The 14,926-nt window shown below is 53.7% G+C and overlaps 4 protein-coding genes across 4 annotated transcripts; 2 read left to right on the top strand and 2 right to left on the bottom strand.

Annotated features, from left to right (window-relative positions):
- Nucleotides 1-404: 404 nt before the first annotated feature.
- Nucleotides 405-1,535, top strand: UCRPA7_131 (putative tho complex subunit 7 protein; the record flags this gene model as incomplete). Its single annotated transcript, XM_007912729.1, has 1 exon — nt 405-1,535. One exon carries the CDS (start codon nt 405-407, stop codon nt 1,533-1,535), a length of 1,131 nt encoding a protein of 376 aa, XP_007910920.1.
- A 332-nt stretch (nt 1,536-1,867) lies between these two features.
- On the bottom strand, nt 1,868-2,375 carry UCRPA7_130 (putative tubulin-specific chaperone rbl2 protein; the record flags this gene model as incomplete). Its single annotated transcript, XM_007912728.1, has 2 exons — nt 1,868-2,053; nt 2,196-2,375. 2 exons carry the CDS (start codon nt 2,373-2,375, stop codon nt 1,868-1,870), a joined length of 366 nt encoding a protein of 121 aa, XP_007910919.1.
- A 637-nt stretch (nt 2,376-3,012) lies between these two features.
- Nucleotides 3,013-4,982, bottom strand: UCRPA7_129 (putative double-strand-break repair protein rad21 protein; the record flags this gene model as incomplete). Its single annotated transcript, XM_007912727.1, has 2 exons — nt 3,013-4,665; nt 4,722-4,982. The coding sequence occupies 2 exons, from the start codon at nt 4,980-4,982 to the stop codon at nt 3,013-3,015; spliced, it is 1,914 nt and encodes a 637-aa protein (XP_007910918.1).
- Nucleotides 4,983-7,128: 2,146 nt separating this feature from the next.
- Nucleotides 7,129-13,321, top strand: UCRPA7_128 (putative calcium-transporting atpase type 2c member 1 protein; the record flags this gene model as incomplete). The annotated part of the gene is made up of 5 exons (XM_007912726.1): nt 7,129-7,142; nt 7,291-9,824; nt 9,875-10,157; nt 10,777-12,076; nt 12,128-13,321. 5 exons carry the CDS (start codon nt 7,129-7,131, stop codon nt 13,319-13,321), a joined length of 5,325 nt encoding a protein of 1,774 aa, XP_007910917.1.
- Between the last annotated feature and the right edge of the window lie 1,605 nt (nt 13,322-14,926).

Below are 14,926 nucleotides of genomic sequence, written 5' to 3'. Positions count from 1 at the left end.
TTGGGATGAAATGTGTAAGTGTTAAGTTCACAATGTTGAAGCAGCCGCACTGCGACCGCCCGTAGCGCACTGTAGCGCCATCTTAAGTGGCTGGCTGGCTGATGCAACCCCGCTTGCCCTGTCGCCAGCCGGCCGGGCTGCGTCAGCCTTATTACTGTGCTGTAGTTATAGCATGCCGGCCACTGAAACTTTCAGCCTCACCTCCCGTGAAATTTGGTACTCATCCAAGCGAACCAGTCCACCTCAAAACTCAATTTTCGTCACCTTCAGCCTGTTGTCAAACGGCTCAACGAGCATCGCAAAGCGCAAGCGGAAGCCACTGTTCTTTCCCTCCATGGTCAAATACTGAAGCTGAACTTCGAGAACGCCTTCCTGTCCATTGCGACAGCTCTCCTCACATCACGATGGCGTCCTGGCAGCTCCTCGACGTCGACGACGAAAATCAGCTTCACAAATCGCGCCTCTTCAGCATCGAAGAGAAGCCCTTCAAACGTATCACTAAACGCCTCGGCGCTATCAATGGCCTCGCAAACTCCAAAGTGAGACAGGTGTTGACACCGCCTCCCGAGAGCAACGGCGACCAGGCAGCGTCCTCCTCCGCTACCAGAGAGGCGCCGGCGCTCGACCTCGCCCAGCTCAAGGAAGACATTACCTTCGATTTCGCCGCGTTCGACGGCACCATTGCGCGGCTGCAGTTCCTGCTCTCGGCGAACGAGAAGCAGCGCGAGAAGTACGCGGCGGAGCGGGTGCAGATCCTCGACACGTGCCAGAGCGTGCGCGACAACACGACGCAGCTGCGCGGGCAGCTCGACCAGGCGCGGGCGACGCTCGCGCAGCGCAAGAAGTTCGACAAGCTGGCCGAGAAGATCTCCAACAACAAGCTGCTGCGCGTGCGCTCCGAGCAGGAGGCCAACCTGCTCAAGCTCGAGGAGGAGTGCCGCCAGCTGGAGGCCGAGAGCGAGACGTACGCGGGCACGTGGCTCGAGCGCAAGGAGCAGTTCTCGCGCATCATGGACGAGAGCATGCGGCTGCGAAGCATCATCCGCGACGAGAAGGAGGAGGTGGAGAGACGCGAGGGCATGGACGATGAGGGCGGCGATGGCGGCGCCGGAGATGCGGAAGGAGAGGCAAGTCAGACACCGAGACCTGGTATCGCTAGTGGAAATGCTACGCCTCGGCCAGATAGTGGTGCGGCTTCCGCCGTGCCGCGCGGACTGGATAGCGGCGATGGTTCGGGTACTCCAGCAGCAGCTTCGACTGGTGGAAGGACGCCGATGCGGGATAGTCCTGCACCTAGCGGCCATGAAGGGCTTAAGCCACTGCCGGATGCTTCTGGCAGCTTTTCACAGAATGGTAGCCGTGGCCCGAGCCGCGAAGGTTCTCCGGCTCGAGACACAGAGGAAGGAGAGGATGTTGTTATGGATGAATCAGCGCGGGCTGGTGAGACTCCGATCGAAGGTACGCAAGGGGAAGATACTCCTCGCATCACAGTCGAAGGTCAGGAGGTGGACGACGATAAGATGGATACAACTTGATTGACAACTATGCGAACACAAGCATTGAGGCGGCTGCGGTCTAGGTCAAGTCACAGAGCGATCTTCGAGCGCTCAGAGGGACAACGTAATGGATATTAGGGGCTCTCTAGCTTTTAAAACCATCCCAGTCATCAGCAGAGCGAAAAAAGCCAAAGGCCCCCTTTTGAAAGATGTACAATAATTACATGTAAAACGTGATACCCATAAAGTAGCAAGCAATGACTAGATATGCTGCGGCAGTTTGTGAATGCCTCCTATATCGATGCCATAGTCAACCACGCTACCAACCCTCGCGACGTCAAAAAGGGAAGCAAAGAGAGAGAAGAACGCTTCTATGCCTCATCCTTGACTGCGTCCTGCCCCTGCTGCAGGGCCTCCTTCGCCTTGGTTAGCTCCGCCTCCGGCGCACCCTCGTCGCTCTCGCTGATGGCGATCTGCTCCTCGAGCTTCTGCACCGCGTCCGTGATGCGCTTTCTCAGCGGCCCAAAGACGGCCTTTGTCTCGTCCATGGCTTGTTGCTATGTGTCCTGTCAGCTGATATTCTGTACTGCTCCATACATGTCGACATGCTCAGGGGGTGTGAAGGTGAGCCTGGCCTCATGAAAGTCGACGCAATCACATGTCGTGGGAGGCGTAAACGGACAGCCGCACATCACGTACCTCTTGCCTCAGCACGAATTCGGCATTGTCATCCAGCTCGTTGCTGCCCTCCTTAATGTCCGCCTCGAGCTTCTCGATCCGCGCCTTCTGGCTCGCCAGCTCCTTGTGGTAGTACGTCTCCTCCTTGACCAGTCTCTGCACCGACTGCGTCGCAATGCTGAGCTGCGACGGCGCTGGCATTGTGGTGGTCTCTGACTCTTCTGCGGGAAGGCAATGAATGCTTTTAGGTTCTCAAGATGTAGAATGAGAAACAGGATGAGTAAATTTGAGAATCGATTCGGCCAAGATAGGGGGACCCTGCTTGCTCAAGGTTCTTTTATTGAAAGAGTGTTGCCTGTTGCTCGTTGATGTAATCTGGCGGGGTTGGCGGGGCAAAATTCGCGGTTTGGAGTTTGAAATCGCGTTTCTCAAACTACAAGGTAGTTTAGGCCAGGCGGCGACATCTTTACATCGAAGTTCAAGACACGAGTTTTCAATGTGAATGCGGATCAATTAGGTAGACAAATGCTCGAATAACCTATCTACAGAGACTGAGGTATCCTACAACTCTACACCAACAAGACCTTCAAGGCCCAAGCCTCCAGCTGTACGGACTGCCGCACAGGTCTTTCGTCCAACACTACAAAGTTGAGCCAACCAACCAGCCAGCCCCCTATTTTCATACGATGTTCAAACCCTGACCTCCTTGAGCCATGTGGTATCTTCCACCTCTCGCGCCTAACGCCTTTTGGTCGTGGGAAACAAGTAAAACGCACATGAATCCAACAAACCCCTAGTTTATACAAGCCAAGATTCCATCAACAATAACCGAACAACTTTATGCTGAGACTGCGACTGCCGACGAGCTGGTGGCAATAGCCGGTTGAGGCTCCATGGGAGCAGCCTCCTCTTCCTGATCAATTTCTCCGCCAGCTTCACGCTCGGCCCAAGCGCCCCAGAGGCCACGCTTGCCTCGCACCCGGATAGGACCTCCAAGGGAGCCCTCTGGCTGCTCGACCTTGATGGCATCCTTTGTCGCAAGAACCAAGCATTCGAAGAACATCTTTGTGGCATCTGCCTTGGTAGTCTTCTTCTCCGGTAGGAGTTCTTGGAAGACGACGGACGTCTTCTTGCGCTTTTCGGCGTTTGTTGCAGCCTCAGATCCAAAGAGGTCACGCAGAATATGCACGGCATGCTTTGTGCCGACTGACACGGGGCCGCTATCAGCTGGGTGCACAATAGGTGCAGTTGTGTCATCAAAGCCAGGCATGAAGCTAGCTCCGTCGCGGGACAGCGGGCGGCCGTCATCGTCGTCGTGGAGGACCATACCATCATCACCAGGGATTTCCAGGATGGTTCCATCGGCAGCCACAGTCTGGTTCACACCGAATGGGTCCTCGTCAAGACGGGGCGACTTTGAGGCGTTTAGTTCCTGATCGGTGTCCATATCTGCAATACCGCTATCTCTCTTGCGCTTCAGCTCATTTGGTTGTCGGAGAGCTTCGAGTGAGAGCAGGCCCTTCAACTCAGGAGCCCAGCTTGTGCTTCGACCTTCAAGCATGATGTTAGCAACAAAGCCACCGGTCTTCTGCATTTCCATCAAGGCCAGAAGGTATGGATCTCTTGGCAAGAACACCTGGGGCTTCAGGATATTGTCGTGCTTCGACTGCTGCTCCTTGATCACCGCACTTGTTAACATGGTCTGGTCGTCCGGTGCGATAATCTTCCTCTTTCTAGCTCTCTGGGGAGCGTTGCGAACAACGGTGGTCTCTGTATCATCTCCAGGCTCGTACATGTCTGTGTTGTTAACATGTCGCGAGTACTCAAGCTCCATCTCTTTGGCAAAGTTCTCGTCAATATCAGACAGAGGCGACTCAGAAATACGTGCGCGCTTGAGGTCAGATACGCCGGACACCGGAACAGCGGATTGATCGGCCATGTCAAATTGGAAGTCATCGTCGCCCATGTTGATGTCACCATCGTCATCAGCGATGCGCACACCACCATTTCCAAAGTCGAGAGTGGGTGACTGATCGCGGCCGAGAGTTTCCTTGTTGGGACGCTGAATATCGAAATCGCTGAAGATGTCGTCTTCGACAGGTCTGGGTGCAGGCGCGTCTCGTCCCATTTCCACACTTTGGTCAATTCTGCTTGGTCGCTCATCGATATCCATACCAAAGTCCAGGTCCAAGTCTAGATCGTCCAGATCCGGTGCAATAGCCAAGTCATCGTCCTTCTGAGTTGCGTCATGCAAGAACTGACTGTTGTTGAAATCCTCTTGCAAGTTAATGTCTCGGTTGCTGACCCGACCTTTGCGGCCAACCGGAGTTGCGGTGATATCATGATCGGCAGAAAGCAAGAAGTTGGCATCCGGTCCCGGTAGCAAATCGAGGTTATCATACGGTGTGATCCTATCAGGAAGCAAGAGGGCCTCGCGATTAGGGATATGTAGGTTGGCGGGAATATCATTGTTTCCCGATGACCGGAAGGCCTGTATCAAGGTTAGCAATGATGGCGACATGGGTAGGGGAGAGTGACATGACATACCATCTTGATCTTCATCAATGCTTCATTGCAGTCGTCCAGAAGGTAACGCGCCTTGCGGCTATAAATTCTGACGACACCCAAGAGCAGCTGGCCACTGAGGCGAAGAGCCAGTGGTACCTCGGGAGTAATAATGGTCTGAACACTGTCGTGAACGTCGGCCTGCAAGACCTGCTGCTTGGAGATCTTGCGCTCTATGTTGGCCGACAGCCAGACCCGGGACAGAGCCCCGTTCCTCTGGAAGAGGGTAGTCGAATAGAACATGGTGATGGTGTTTGCAGCGGTAGCTACGGCGGCGACGAGGTCGCGGTAATGATTCTGGCGACTCTAACAGTTGATGATGATGCCTGAAGGGAAGCAAAACGTGCAGACTCGAGCGCTCTCGTGATGTTCGAAGCAAGAACGCGACAGAAGTGGGCGAGGGAGAGTGGGAGAGTGGCGGAGGTAAACAAGGAGGCGCGCGTTGTTTTCCACGGATGCGGGTCGCGTTGATATTGGAGACCTGGAACGCTGCACGGAAAAGGACGTCGAAAGACGCGGCGCAAGCGGTCGGCGTGTCTAGAGATATCGCCTCACTTGATGATGAAGGCTCTCGAATCGACAGCGACAGCAAAGGAGAGGCGTCTGCGTTGCGTTGCGTTGCGTTGCGTTGCGGTGGGATGAAAGCAACGAAGCGGACGGGCGGGAAGGAGAGATTGGGAACCAGACAAGAATTGGAGGGGGAAATCGTGTGGATGGGCCCTGGCGCCGCAAGTGTCGCTGATAACCTGCTGAGTGCTGGGTGATGGGGCCTGCTGGCGGGAAATTTGGAGGCTGGGTGGCCCGCCTGCCGCCAATTTCTGGGCTCCCCAGCCACTCGTAAAGTTTTCGTCCGCTCCCAGTCACGTGCACGGACTGGACTGGACTAACAATACTGTAGCTTAGAACGGCCAGCTAACGTTAGCGTTAAGGGACAATCCCCGTTTTCTCCATTCCAATGCCGGATGCAGCTTGACTCGTCCCACATCCAGGATCCAAGCGACTGAAGCTGTTGACGTTGACTGACCAAGGTACCGGTACCTATAAACCGGGTGGCTTGCGTGCAACCGGTTCGTGATGCAGCCACAGCCGAAACGGTCGGCCTGGGATCTTGATGGGGCACTTCCTGTAAAGAATACTCCGAACAGTAAAATAGTACTGAGTGACTGGCATGACCGTTGCTTACCGTTTCAAGAAAAAGATGTTGTGTTCCTACTGTTTTCTCGTTTGTAAGTCGACGAAAGGAGAACCGAGTCATTTATTCCCCAAGGCCGAAAGCCTTCATTCTATGGGCGTTGAAGTTCTCAAATAAAGTTATTGTATAGTGTCTTGCTTAATGACTATCCACTGATCTTGTGTACATATATATCTTTTACACATTCTATTGTAGTAGCTTAGCAAACTCTAGGCGATGAAGAAAGCATTGTCTATACTCTAAGCACCTGCTATATAGGTACCTAGGTAGCTTGAGCTTTGCGTGACTGGGGAAGCTTGAGATCGTGTAATATAAGGAACGCCTTGCCTGGAAGATTGGCTACCCTTCACCAGGTATGCCCTTTCAGGGACTCCTAGGGTAAGATCATGGGGACTAGAACTGTTCTGGCATTTGGGCATGTGCTCGATTTTGCTGCGTAGATTACGGTCGACAAGTTCCTTTGAAAAGATGTATTCATCTAGCTCCTCAGCTGCAAGCTGTCAGGGGGAAGACGTCTTCAAGAGCCTGCCCATGGGTAACGTTAATGCGGTGCGTAATTGGCACACGGGGTGCTGGCCGGCCGGTAGCCAATCGCCCTGCTCTAAATTCGACCTTGTAGGGGGGGGTAATGCCTGTAGCAGCACGGCTCGCGTCGTGGCATCAGCCTCAATTGCTTGGTTCTTAGGTACCTAGGAGCTAGGTAGTCCCATTGTCAGCGGGACAGGCCTGACACGCCAAAAAAGAAAAGCGATTCTTACACGTCGTCGACATCCAAAACCCAGAACCCAGAACCCAGAATCCAGAATCCAGACCAGACTACAGACCCGCAGCCGTCGTCAGCAGCAGCATCACGGCAACACTGCAGCTACCAGCACAGCCATCTTCGCGGAAGCTCTCAGTTCCCACCACGGAACCATTACGATGCACATGAACTCTATCCTTTGCAATTGATGTGCAGCTCTGCTTTTTGTTCTCCCTCATCCACGGCTCCCGTGTGGCTTCTCTGACGGCCACTCCCCCGTCTGGCGACCATCTTCCTACCCAGGTAGTCCCCTCACCTCTCACTGCACTTGACTTGATCGAGCCCTTGAGTCTCCCGATGGTCTCGTGTGCGATTGCGCCCCCCCTACGCCTACGGAACATTCTATGTTGAGATGGACCGCTCGACCAGCGGCCCTCCCGTTCTCCCCTTACACAATGCGCCACCTACCGTGAACACTCCTCTGTCGACTTGGGGTGATGAAGAGCGATCAGGCTCTCGCTCCCCAGGACATCTCCGGACAACTTCAGCGCAGTCACGGGTACCACTCTCCTGAACCCTCACTCATCTAATTAACTGGCTAACTCCCGTCTCAAGAGCGTGGCGGAGGAGTATTCTTTCCTCAGTCAAGCCGAAACGGCCTCCCGACTAAGAACTTCATTAACGCATGGCCTCACACCCTCCGAAGCTCTCTCGAGACTGCGCGACCACGGTCCGAACGAGATCCCCCATGACCCGCCCGAGCCTCTATGGCTGCGCTTTATTGGACAGTTCAAGGAACCGCTCATACTGCTACTGCTCGTATCTGCCGGCGCATCGATTCTCCTGGGAAATGTAGATGATGCCGTGAGCATCACTGTGGCCGTCACAATCGTGGTGACCGTGGGATTCGTGCAAGAATACAGATCAGAGAAGTCCATTGAGGCATTGAACCATCTCGTGCCGAATCATGCGCACCTGATTCGCAGTCAGCTAGCGAAACCCGCTGGTGGTGCCCGCTCACCAAATTGGCCGCCTTCCAAGGATGAATTGAGTAATGGAGACTCTTCGGGTGCTGCGACACCCGCAGAGGAGATCTTAGAGGCTACCTCCTCTAAAGTGATGGCTGCCCAGCTAGTGCCCGGCGATCTCATTCTTTTCACTACTGGCGACCGCATACCCGCAGATGTTCGCGTTACCAAGGCCGCAGACCTTACCATTGATGCGTCGAATCTTACAGGAGAGACTGAGCCTGTGAGGGTCACAGCTGAACCTCGGTCGCGGACGCTGCTTTCCGCTGGGCTGCTGGGAGGCACCTCACTACAGCTCCCAAGCCCGTCTTTCGCAACTCAGACCGAATCCCCACATTCGCCCAGGACTGACCCGGATGTACACAACATCGCTTTCATGGGAACTCTGGTCAAGTCAGGTCATGGGCAAGGTATTGTCTTCGCGACAGGAGGCAACACCCAGTTTGGCACTATAGCAACCAGTGTTTCTGGAACTGAGAGCCCTCGGTCGCCGCTCCAGCTTTCTATGGACGAGCTTGGTGCACAGCTGAGCAAGTTCTCATTCGTCGTCATTGGTCTTATATCTGTTGTAGGGTGGCTTCAAGGGAAGAAGCTACTGGAAATCTTCACTATTTCGATATCTCTGGCAGTTGCTGCCATTCCAGAAGGTCTACCAATCATCGTTACTGTAACCCTGGCTTTGGGTGTCCACCGTATGGCCAAGCACAACGCAATTGTCCGAAAGATGCCAAAGGTCGAGACCTTGGGCTCTGTCAATGTTGTATGCTCAGACAAGACAGGCACTCTTACCACAAATCATATGACTACGGCCAAGATGTGGTACTTCGGTGCTGACAAGGCCGTCGATGTGGATTCAGACGATGAGGCTACCGAATCTCAGCCAGATGCAGCCACGTTGAGAATACTACGGATCGGCAATATCGCCAATAATGCGCGTCTTGCCCGACGGTATACAGAGAATGGAGCTGCCGCCAAAGCCGTGCTCTCGTCGACTCAAGGAAGAGATGAGGCTTCAACCTATACGCGATGGGTAGGCCAACCTACAGATGTCGCTATGCTTGACCTCCTTGACAGATTCAAGGAACATGATGTTCGAGATTCGATAGGCCCCCGTGTCACTGAGACTCCTTTCAGTTCTGAACGAAAATGGATGGGGGTCACCATCGGTGCAGACGGCGGGAAATCTGACAAGGAGTTTGCTTATATCAAAGGCGCGCTTGATCGAATCCTAGAGGCATGTGATACATACATAACAAAGGACGGTCGAGAATTCGTTATGGATTCAATCCGCAGACAAGAAGCGATCGACGCAGCCGAGACAATGGCGATCCGTGGTCTCCGTGTCTTGGCCTTTGCCAGTGGTCCAGTTACTAAGTCTAGCCGTGCCAAGTCTGGTGGGACGTCCGCGGGCCGAAGCGGCACTCCGGCCGGAGAAAAAAGTGAGAGTCCTCATCCGCAGACTCATGATGAATTACACAAGGGTTTGACCTTTGCTGGCCTTGTTGGCATGAGTGATCCTCCGCGACCCGGCGTCGGACGCTCAATTAGGAGACTGATGCGCGGCGGGGTCAAGGTAATCATGATCACAGGCGATGCTGAAACGACAGCAGTCGCAATTGGACGACAACTCGGTATGGAGATTGCCGTACCTCGAGAGCACAGTACTAGTCAGGTGTCTGTGAAACCCGTACTTACAGGAAGGGATGTGGATGAGTTGTCCGAGGACGACTTAGCCCTGGCGATGCAAAATACCACCATCTTTGCACGAACGAATCCTGACCACAAGATGAAGATCATCCGAGCGCTTCAGTCGCGCGGTGATATTGTTGCCATGACCGGAGACGGCGTGAATGACGCTCCAGCATTGAAGAAGGCGGATATCGGTATTGCGATGGGTCGACACGGAACAGATGTTGCAAAGGAAGCTGCCGATATGATATTAACGGATGATGACTTCTCTACGATCCTCCACGCCATTGAGGAGGGTAAGGGAATCTTCAATAACATCCAGAATTTCCTAACTTTCCAATTGAGCACCAGCGCTGCTGGCCTATCGTTGGTGTTGCTCTGCACGTGCTTGGGTTTCAAATCACCTCTCAATGCCATGCAGATTCTTTGGATCAGTGAGTTTTAATCCATTTCGAGCTAAGATTCGCCTACTGATCATGTCTAGATATTATTATGGATGGACCTCCCGCTCAATCCCTTGGTGTTGAAGCTGTTGATCCTGATGTGATGAACCGGCCTCCACGGAAACGGAACGACCCCGTTCTCACGCGCAAATTGATTCAACGGGTGGCAACATCCGCGTTCATCATCATGTTTGGTACTATGATGGTGTACAGGCATGAGATGCTTGAGGATGGACAGGTTACCCGCCGCGACACAACCATGACTTTCACCTGTTTTGTGTTATTCGACATGTTTAACGCCCTGACCTGTCGATCCGAGTCTAAGTCAGTGCTTCGAGGCGAAGTCGGCTTGTTCTCCAACGCTTTGTTCAACTGGGCAGTTTCACTCAGCTTGGCAGGCCAATTACTCGTTATATACTTCCCATGGCTTCAGGAGGTCTTTCAAACAGAGGCTCTGGGATTCTTTGACCTGGTGGGCCTTCTTCTGCTCTGCAGCACGGTGTTTTGGGCGGATGAATTGCGGAAATGGCTGAAGTATGGGAAGAAGAGGCTTGGTGGCTATAGTCAAGCTGTGTAAAAGAAGACGTGTATAAGCAAGCATAGCCTCATCTGCACATAGAACACTACTGTACAATCGACTAATATCACACAAACTGCATAATGTGCTTGTGTAGTGGATGATTAGACAGAAGCGTCGTCCAGTGGCATAAATTCCGAAATTCAAGATTCAAGCTCGCCCCTACCTAAAGCATGAGGCTCAACGGGGACCCCTGAAATTCGCTTGGATGCAGCCACTGGACACAGCCCACAGAATTACGTAGCGGGCCACTCACCCGCCTACTCACGCTAATTCGAGGGGCCAGCACAGCACAGCATTGCACAGAACAAGCAGCTCACCGTTCACATCCCACAAACGACACATTATACCTACACAGTCGAGCAGCTATGCGCCGCTACTCGACTCGGCCGCTCCGATGTCTTCCCTCCCCAATGGCGTCTCTACAGTCACAAGGGACCGGAGGTCGACCGTCAGCGGCGCCAGGCCTCACGACAACGACATTGCTGCCGCCACGGTACTCAGCATAACCGACCACGATTCCATCCGCAGTGCGTCCTCGCCCGCCCAGGTCCGCGCAGCACTCGCAGCCCTACACGCCCGCGAGCACGGCCTCACCGCCCGCCTGGGCGCCATGCTCGCCTCGCAGGCGGACCTCGACCGCGACCTGGGGCGGCTCGACAACCTGCGTGCCGGGCTCGGGGCGCAGGTCATCGCGGCGCGCGGCATCGGCAACGCCATGCTGGCGGGTGCGGCGGACACGGCGGGGCGGCTCTCGGGCCGGGTGCGGCAGCTCGACCTCGAGAAGCAGCGGGTCGAGGACACGCTGCGCGTCGTCGAGCAGGTCGCCGAGCTCAAGGCGTGCGTCGCCGGCGTGGTCGGCAGCATGGGCGCCCCGCAGGACTGGGAGGCCGCGGCGGGCTACATTGCGCGCGCGAGCAGGGTCCCCGAGGAGATTGTGCGCGGCGGCTTCGCGGCCGCGGTGGTGCCGACCGTCGAGGTGCCGGATCCGCCGTGGGTGACGCTCGAGAGCGCGAAGGAGTCGCTGTGCGGGCTGTTCCTGCGGGAGTTTGAGAAGGCCGCCAAGGAGGGGGACGGGACCAAGGTCACGCGGTTCTTCAAGCTGTTTCCTCTGATTGGAAGGGGAGACGTTGGGCTCGACGTCTACGGCCGATATGTTTGTCAAGGTGTGGCGGGCACGGCGAGATCTACGTTGAAGGAGGGCACTGGCGGCCATGGGCGGAAAGATGGCTTCTTCTACGCAAACGCTTTGACGAAACTGTTTGAACATATCGCACAAATCGTGGAAGGCCATGGAGGCCTTGTAGAAAGGCATTATGGCACCGGCAAGTTGGTCAAAGTCATCGAGAGACTTCAGATGGAGGCCGATGTCCAAGGAGGCATCATACTTGATTCTTGGAGTGACGAGCGAGGAATTGATAGAAAACTGACCGATGTGAAGAGCTACCCCTTCTCATTCTTGGTTCAGAGCTTGCTACCTCAGCAACGAGGCATAACAGGAACACCAAGAGTCAACTCTCCAGCCCTCGGTAGTGGATCGAACAACCAGCGGGACAGTGAGGACGAGGGCGTAAACATGAAGGAAGTGGACGGTTTGCTTAGCGAGATTGCCGTGATGCTGGGACGGTGGTCCTTGTACTCACGATTTCTCGCTGGGAAGTGCAAGGTATGCCCAAGAATTTTTTTGAGAGAGCTTCGTTAGCTGACTCAAAACCAGGAGCCAGATGCGCCCGAAGACGCCCCTCTCGTCACTCCAGAAGTACTTACAAAAGCCAACCTAAGTCGAAAGGTTTCTGGCAAGCTTACAGAACCATACAATACCATGACGACCTTTTTCTGCCGACGTTCAGTGGAGAAGGCTTTCCAACTAGATGAACCTCCCACGGGACTGTCGCTTAACATGCACAGTCCTATCGACAGCAATCCGCCATTCATAATATCAGCAGTTGACGATGTCATGTACATTGTCAATACAGTCATTCAAAAGTCAATGTCAACGTCTCAGAGAGATGTGATCGCCCAAGTTATACCTAATGTGGGGCGAGTGCTCAGCTCGGATTTCGTCCGCATGATCCAGAGGAAGATGCGCGACGAATCATACCCTAAGCCCGCGATACAAAGCGGCTTCCCGCCCGAAGACAAAATTGTGTCTTTCATCGTGCTGATCAATAGTCTCGATGTCTCTAACGAGTATCTAGAGCGGATCGTGGACACACGACTAGGCACCTCAAAGGACCAGAGGAACGGAGCGGGGCCCCACACACCGCTGAAAGACTTCTTTCCCCTCGAGCGTGATGCTATCTTTGTAGCAAACGCTCTGGCAACATTGAACTCGGCATTCTCCACAAAAACTACAGAGCTCCTGAATGAAGGCATACAGGTCCTGTTTAACCAGGTGGTAAAGCCTCGCCTACGACCTGTGCTTACTGACACCTTCCGAGATGTCGACTACACATTCACAGAGGATGAGCTGGCTGAGCTTGCCGAGGCGAATGACGAAGACGAGGAGGAGCTTCTAGAGGCAGTGTCCCGTCGGTTTGAGCACGGATGGGATGCTCTCATGAAGCCGATATCACGAATTATGACCCCCAGCACATTCACCACATTGTTGGACTTGACTGCGCGGTATCTATCCCGCCTCCTAGAAAAGCGAGTTTGGAGTTATGCGGGACGTACCAATGCATTCGGCGCTATCCGCATGGAGCGCGACTTCTCGGGCATTATCAGCACGGTGTCCAAGGGGAATTATAGTGTGCGGGAGCTGTTTGCCAAGGTCACACAGATCCTCATGGTGGCCAACATGGAGGATGATGAGTGGGAGGAGCTGTCCGCTGAAGATCCGGAGACGGGCATACAATGGGTGCTGAGCGAGGACGAACGGAGGAAGGCCAGGAACTTGGTACGGGTTTAGGAAAAGACAAGGAGACATAAAAAGAATTAGCATATGTGAGGGCTTAATGGCATAGCTCTACCTGAACGTAGCGCATTATTGATATAGATCGGCGGCATAGGCTGAGAAATCCGTTTTCGCCGTAACCCCCGGATGAGTGAATTGCATGATTTCAAGTACTATCACCATATGTAATGGCCAGGCTCTTCAATTGCAAATCAGATATCACCTCGTTAGTGGCTAAAGAAACCTCGGTTTTGTGGTGTGCTTGATGTTGTTTGCGGCTCTGTCTAACTGTCGCAGCCAAGACAAGGTTCTAAGTAGGTATCTAGGTAGTACCTAAGTAGACTCAACCTTGGACTTTAAGAGTCAACCCCACCTCAATTGGCTTCCCAGCCTCGTTCACTTATCATCACAATCAATCAGCTGAAACTCTGCGAAGACAGCAAGTAAATACATCTGCATATATTATAGCCATGAACGTAACTGTCGATTGGGATGATGACAAGCACCTTCTGCGCTGCTGGGCTCACCAGGACTGCAAAGGCTGCCTTCACGAAGACAACTGCGCCTGGTGCCCATTCGTAAGCATCCTTTCGCCGAGCTCTTGACACAGCAGCTGGTTGACGCTTGTCATAGTCATGGTCTTGCGTGCCAAATAATTACACAATACCTGCCCTAGCACCGGCTTACGATGAGAATATCTGCCCGCACTGGGCGGGGCGGTGGGAGATTCGCACTCGGCCTCTAGGCTGTCAAGTGTCTACCATCACCAGCCTGACCGCCATCATATCAATCGTCTCCACGATGCTTGGCTTGCTATTGATATTCCTCATCATCTTCGCCATCATCAGGCTGCGTAGACATCACAAGCAACACCCAGAGTGGTATAAGCTGTGGAGGCATGACTGGAGATCATGGCCCTCGAAGCTAAGGTTTCGCCGACGAGAGAAGCCGGCGACAGCGGCCGAGCAACAGCCTCTACTAGAACCGTGAAAGCTCGTTTGGTTGGAAATCACATGCATCGAGTCAAACAAGACCACGCTCTCTCAGCCCGAGCTTACAGGAGGAATGATGGCGACCTCATCGCCCTCCTGGATCACTGTCTCTTCAGCCGCGTTGTCGACAGCATCACTCTCAGATGGCATATCGACATAATTCATATTGATCGTCACCAGGCAAGAGTCCAGAACTTTGCGCGTGATGCCATTATAGCGCTCTTCTAGGAAAGGGAAGAGCTTCTGCAGCGAGAGAGGCGCGGGGAATGCCTCGAACTCTTTACCGGTCAAGGAGCTGGCACTAGCGAAGTAGAGGAGGTTGAAATGCCCCTTGGGAGGCTTCGGGATGATAGTCATCGCATCACCTAGACGTCATAACTGTCAGTGAACTGTGTCAAACGCAATAAACTTGATCAATAACAGCGAAGAGTGGATGTGTTGTCAGTGATCTTGATAGTTAAGAAACATCATTGAAAGTCAGGTAATACATGCTTTTTGAGTCATCATTCAACAGCGTAGAAACATACGAAGAACAAAAGCAGGAAGTAAGACTTACCGTGAGGCCAGGTGCTTGCACAGAGAAAAATATCTCGCGCAGCTTGGTGAAGGGAAGAGACAATTTTCGGCT

Source organism: Phaeoacremonium minimum, assembly GCF_000392275.1.
Source record: "Phaeoacremonium minimum UCRPA7 unplaced genomic scaffold PA7_03_scaffold_7, whole genome shotgun sequence".
NCBI lineage: Eukaryota > Fungi > Ascomycota > Sordariomycetes > Togniniales > Togniniaceae > Phaeoacremonium > Phaeoacremonium minimum.
This window is presented reverse-complemented; position numbering and strand designations above follow the sequence as displayed.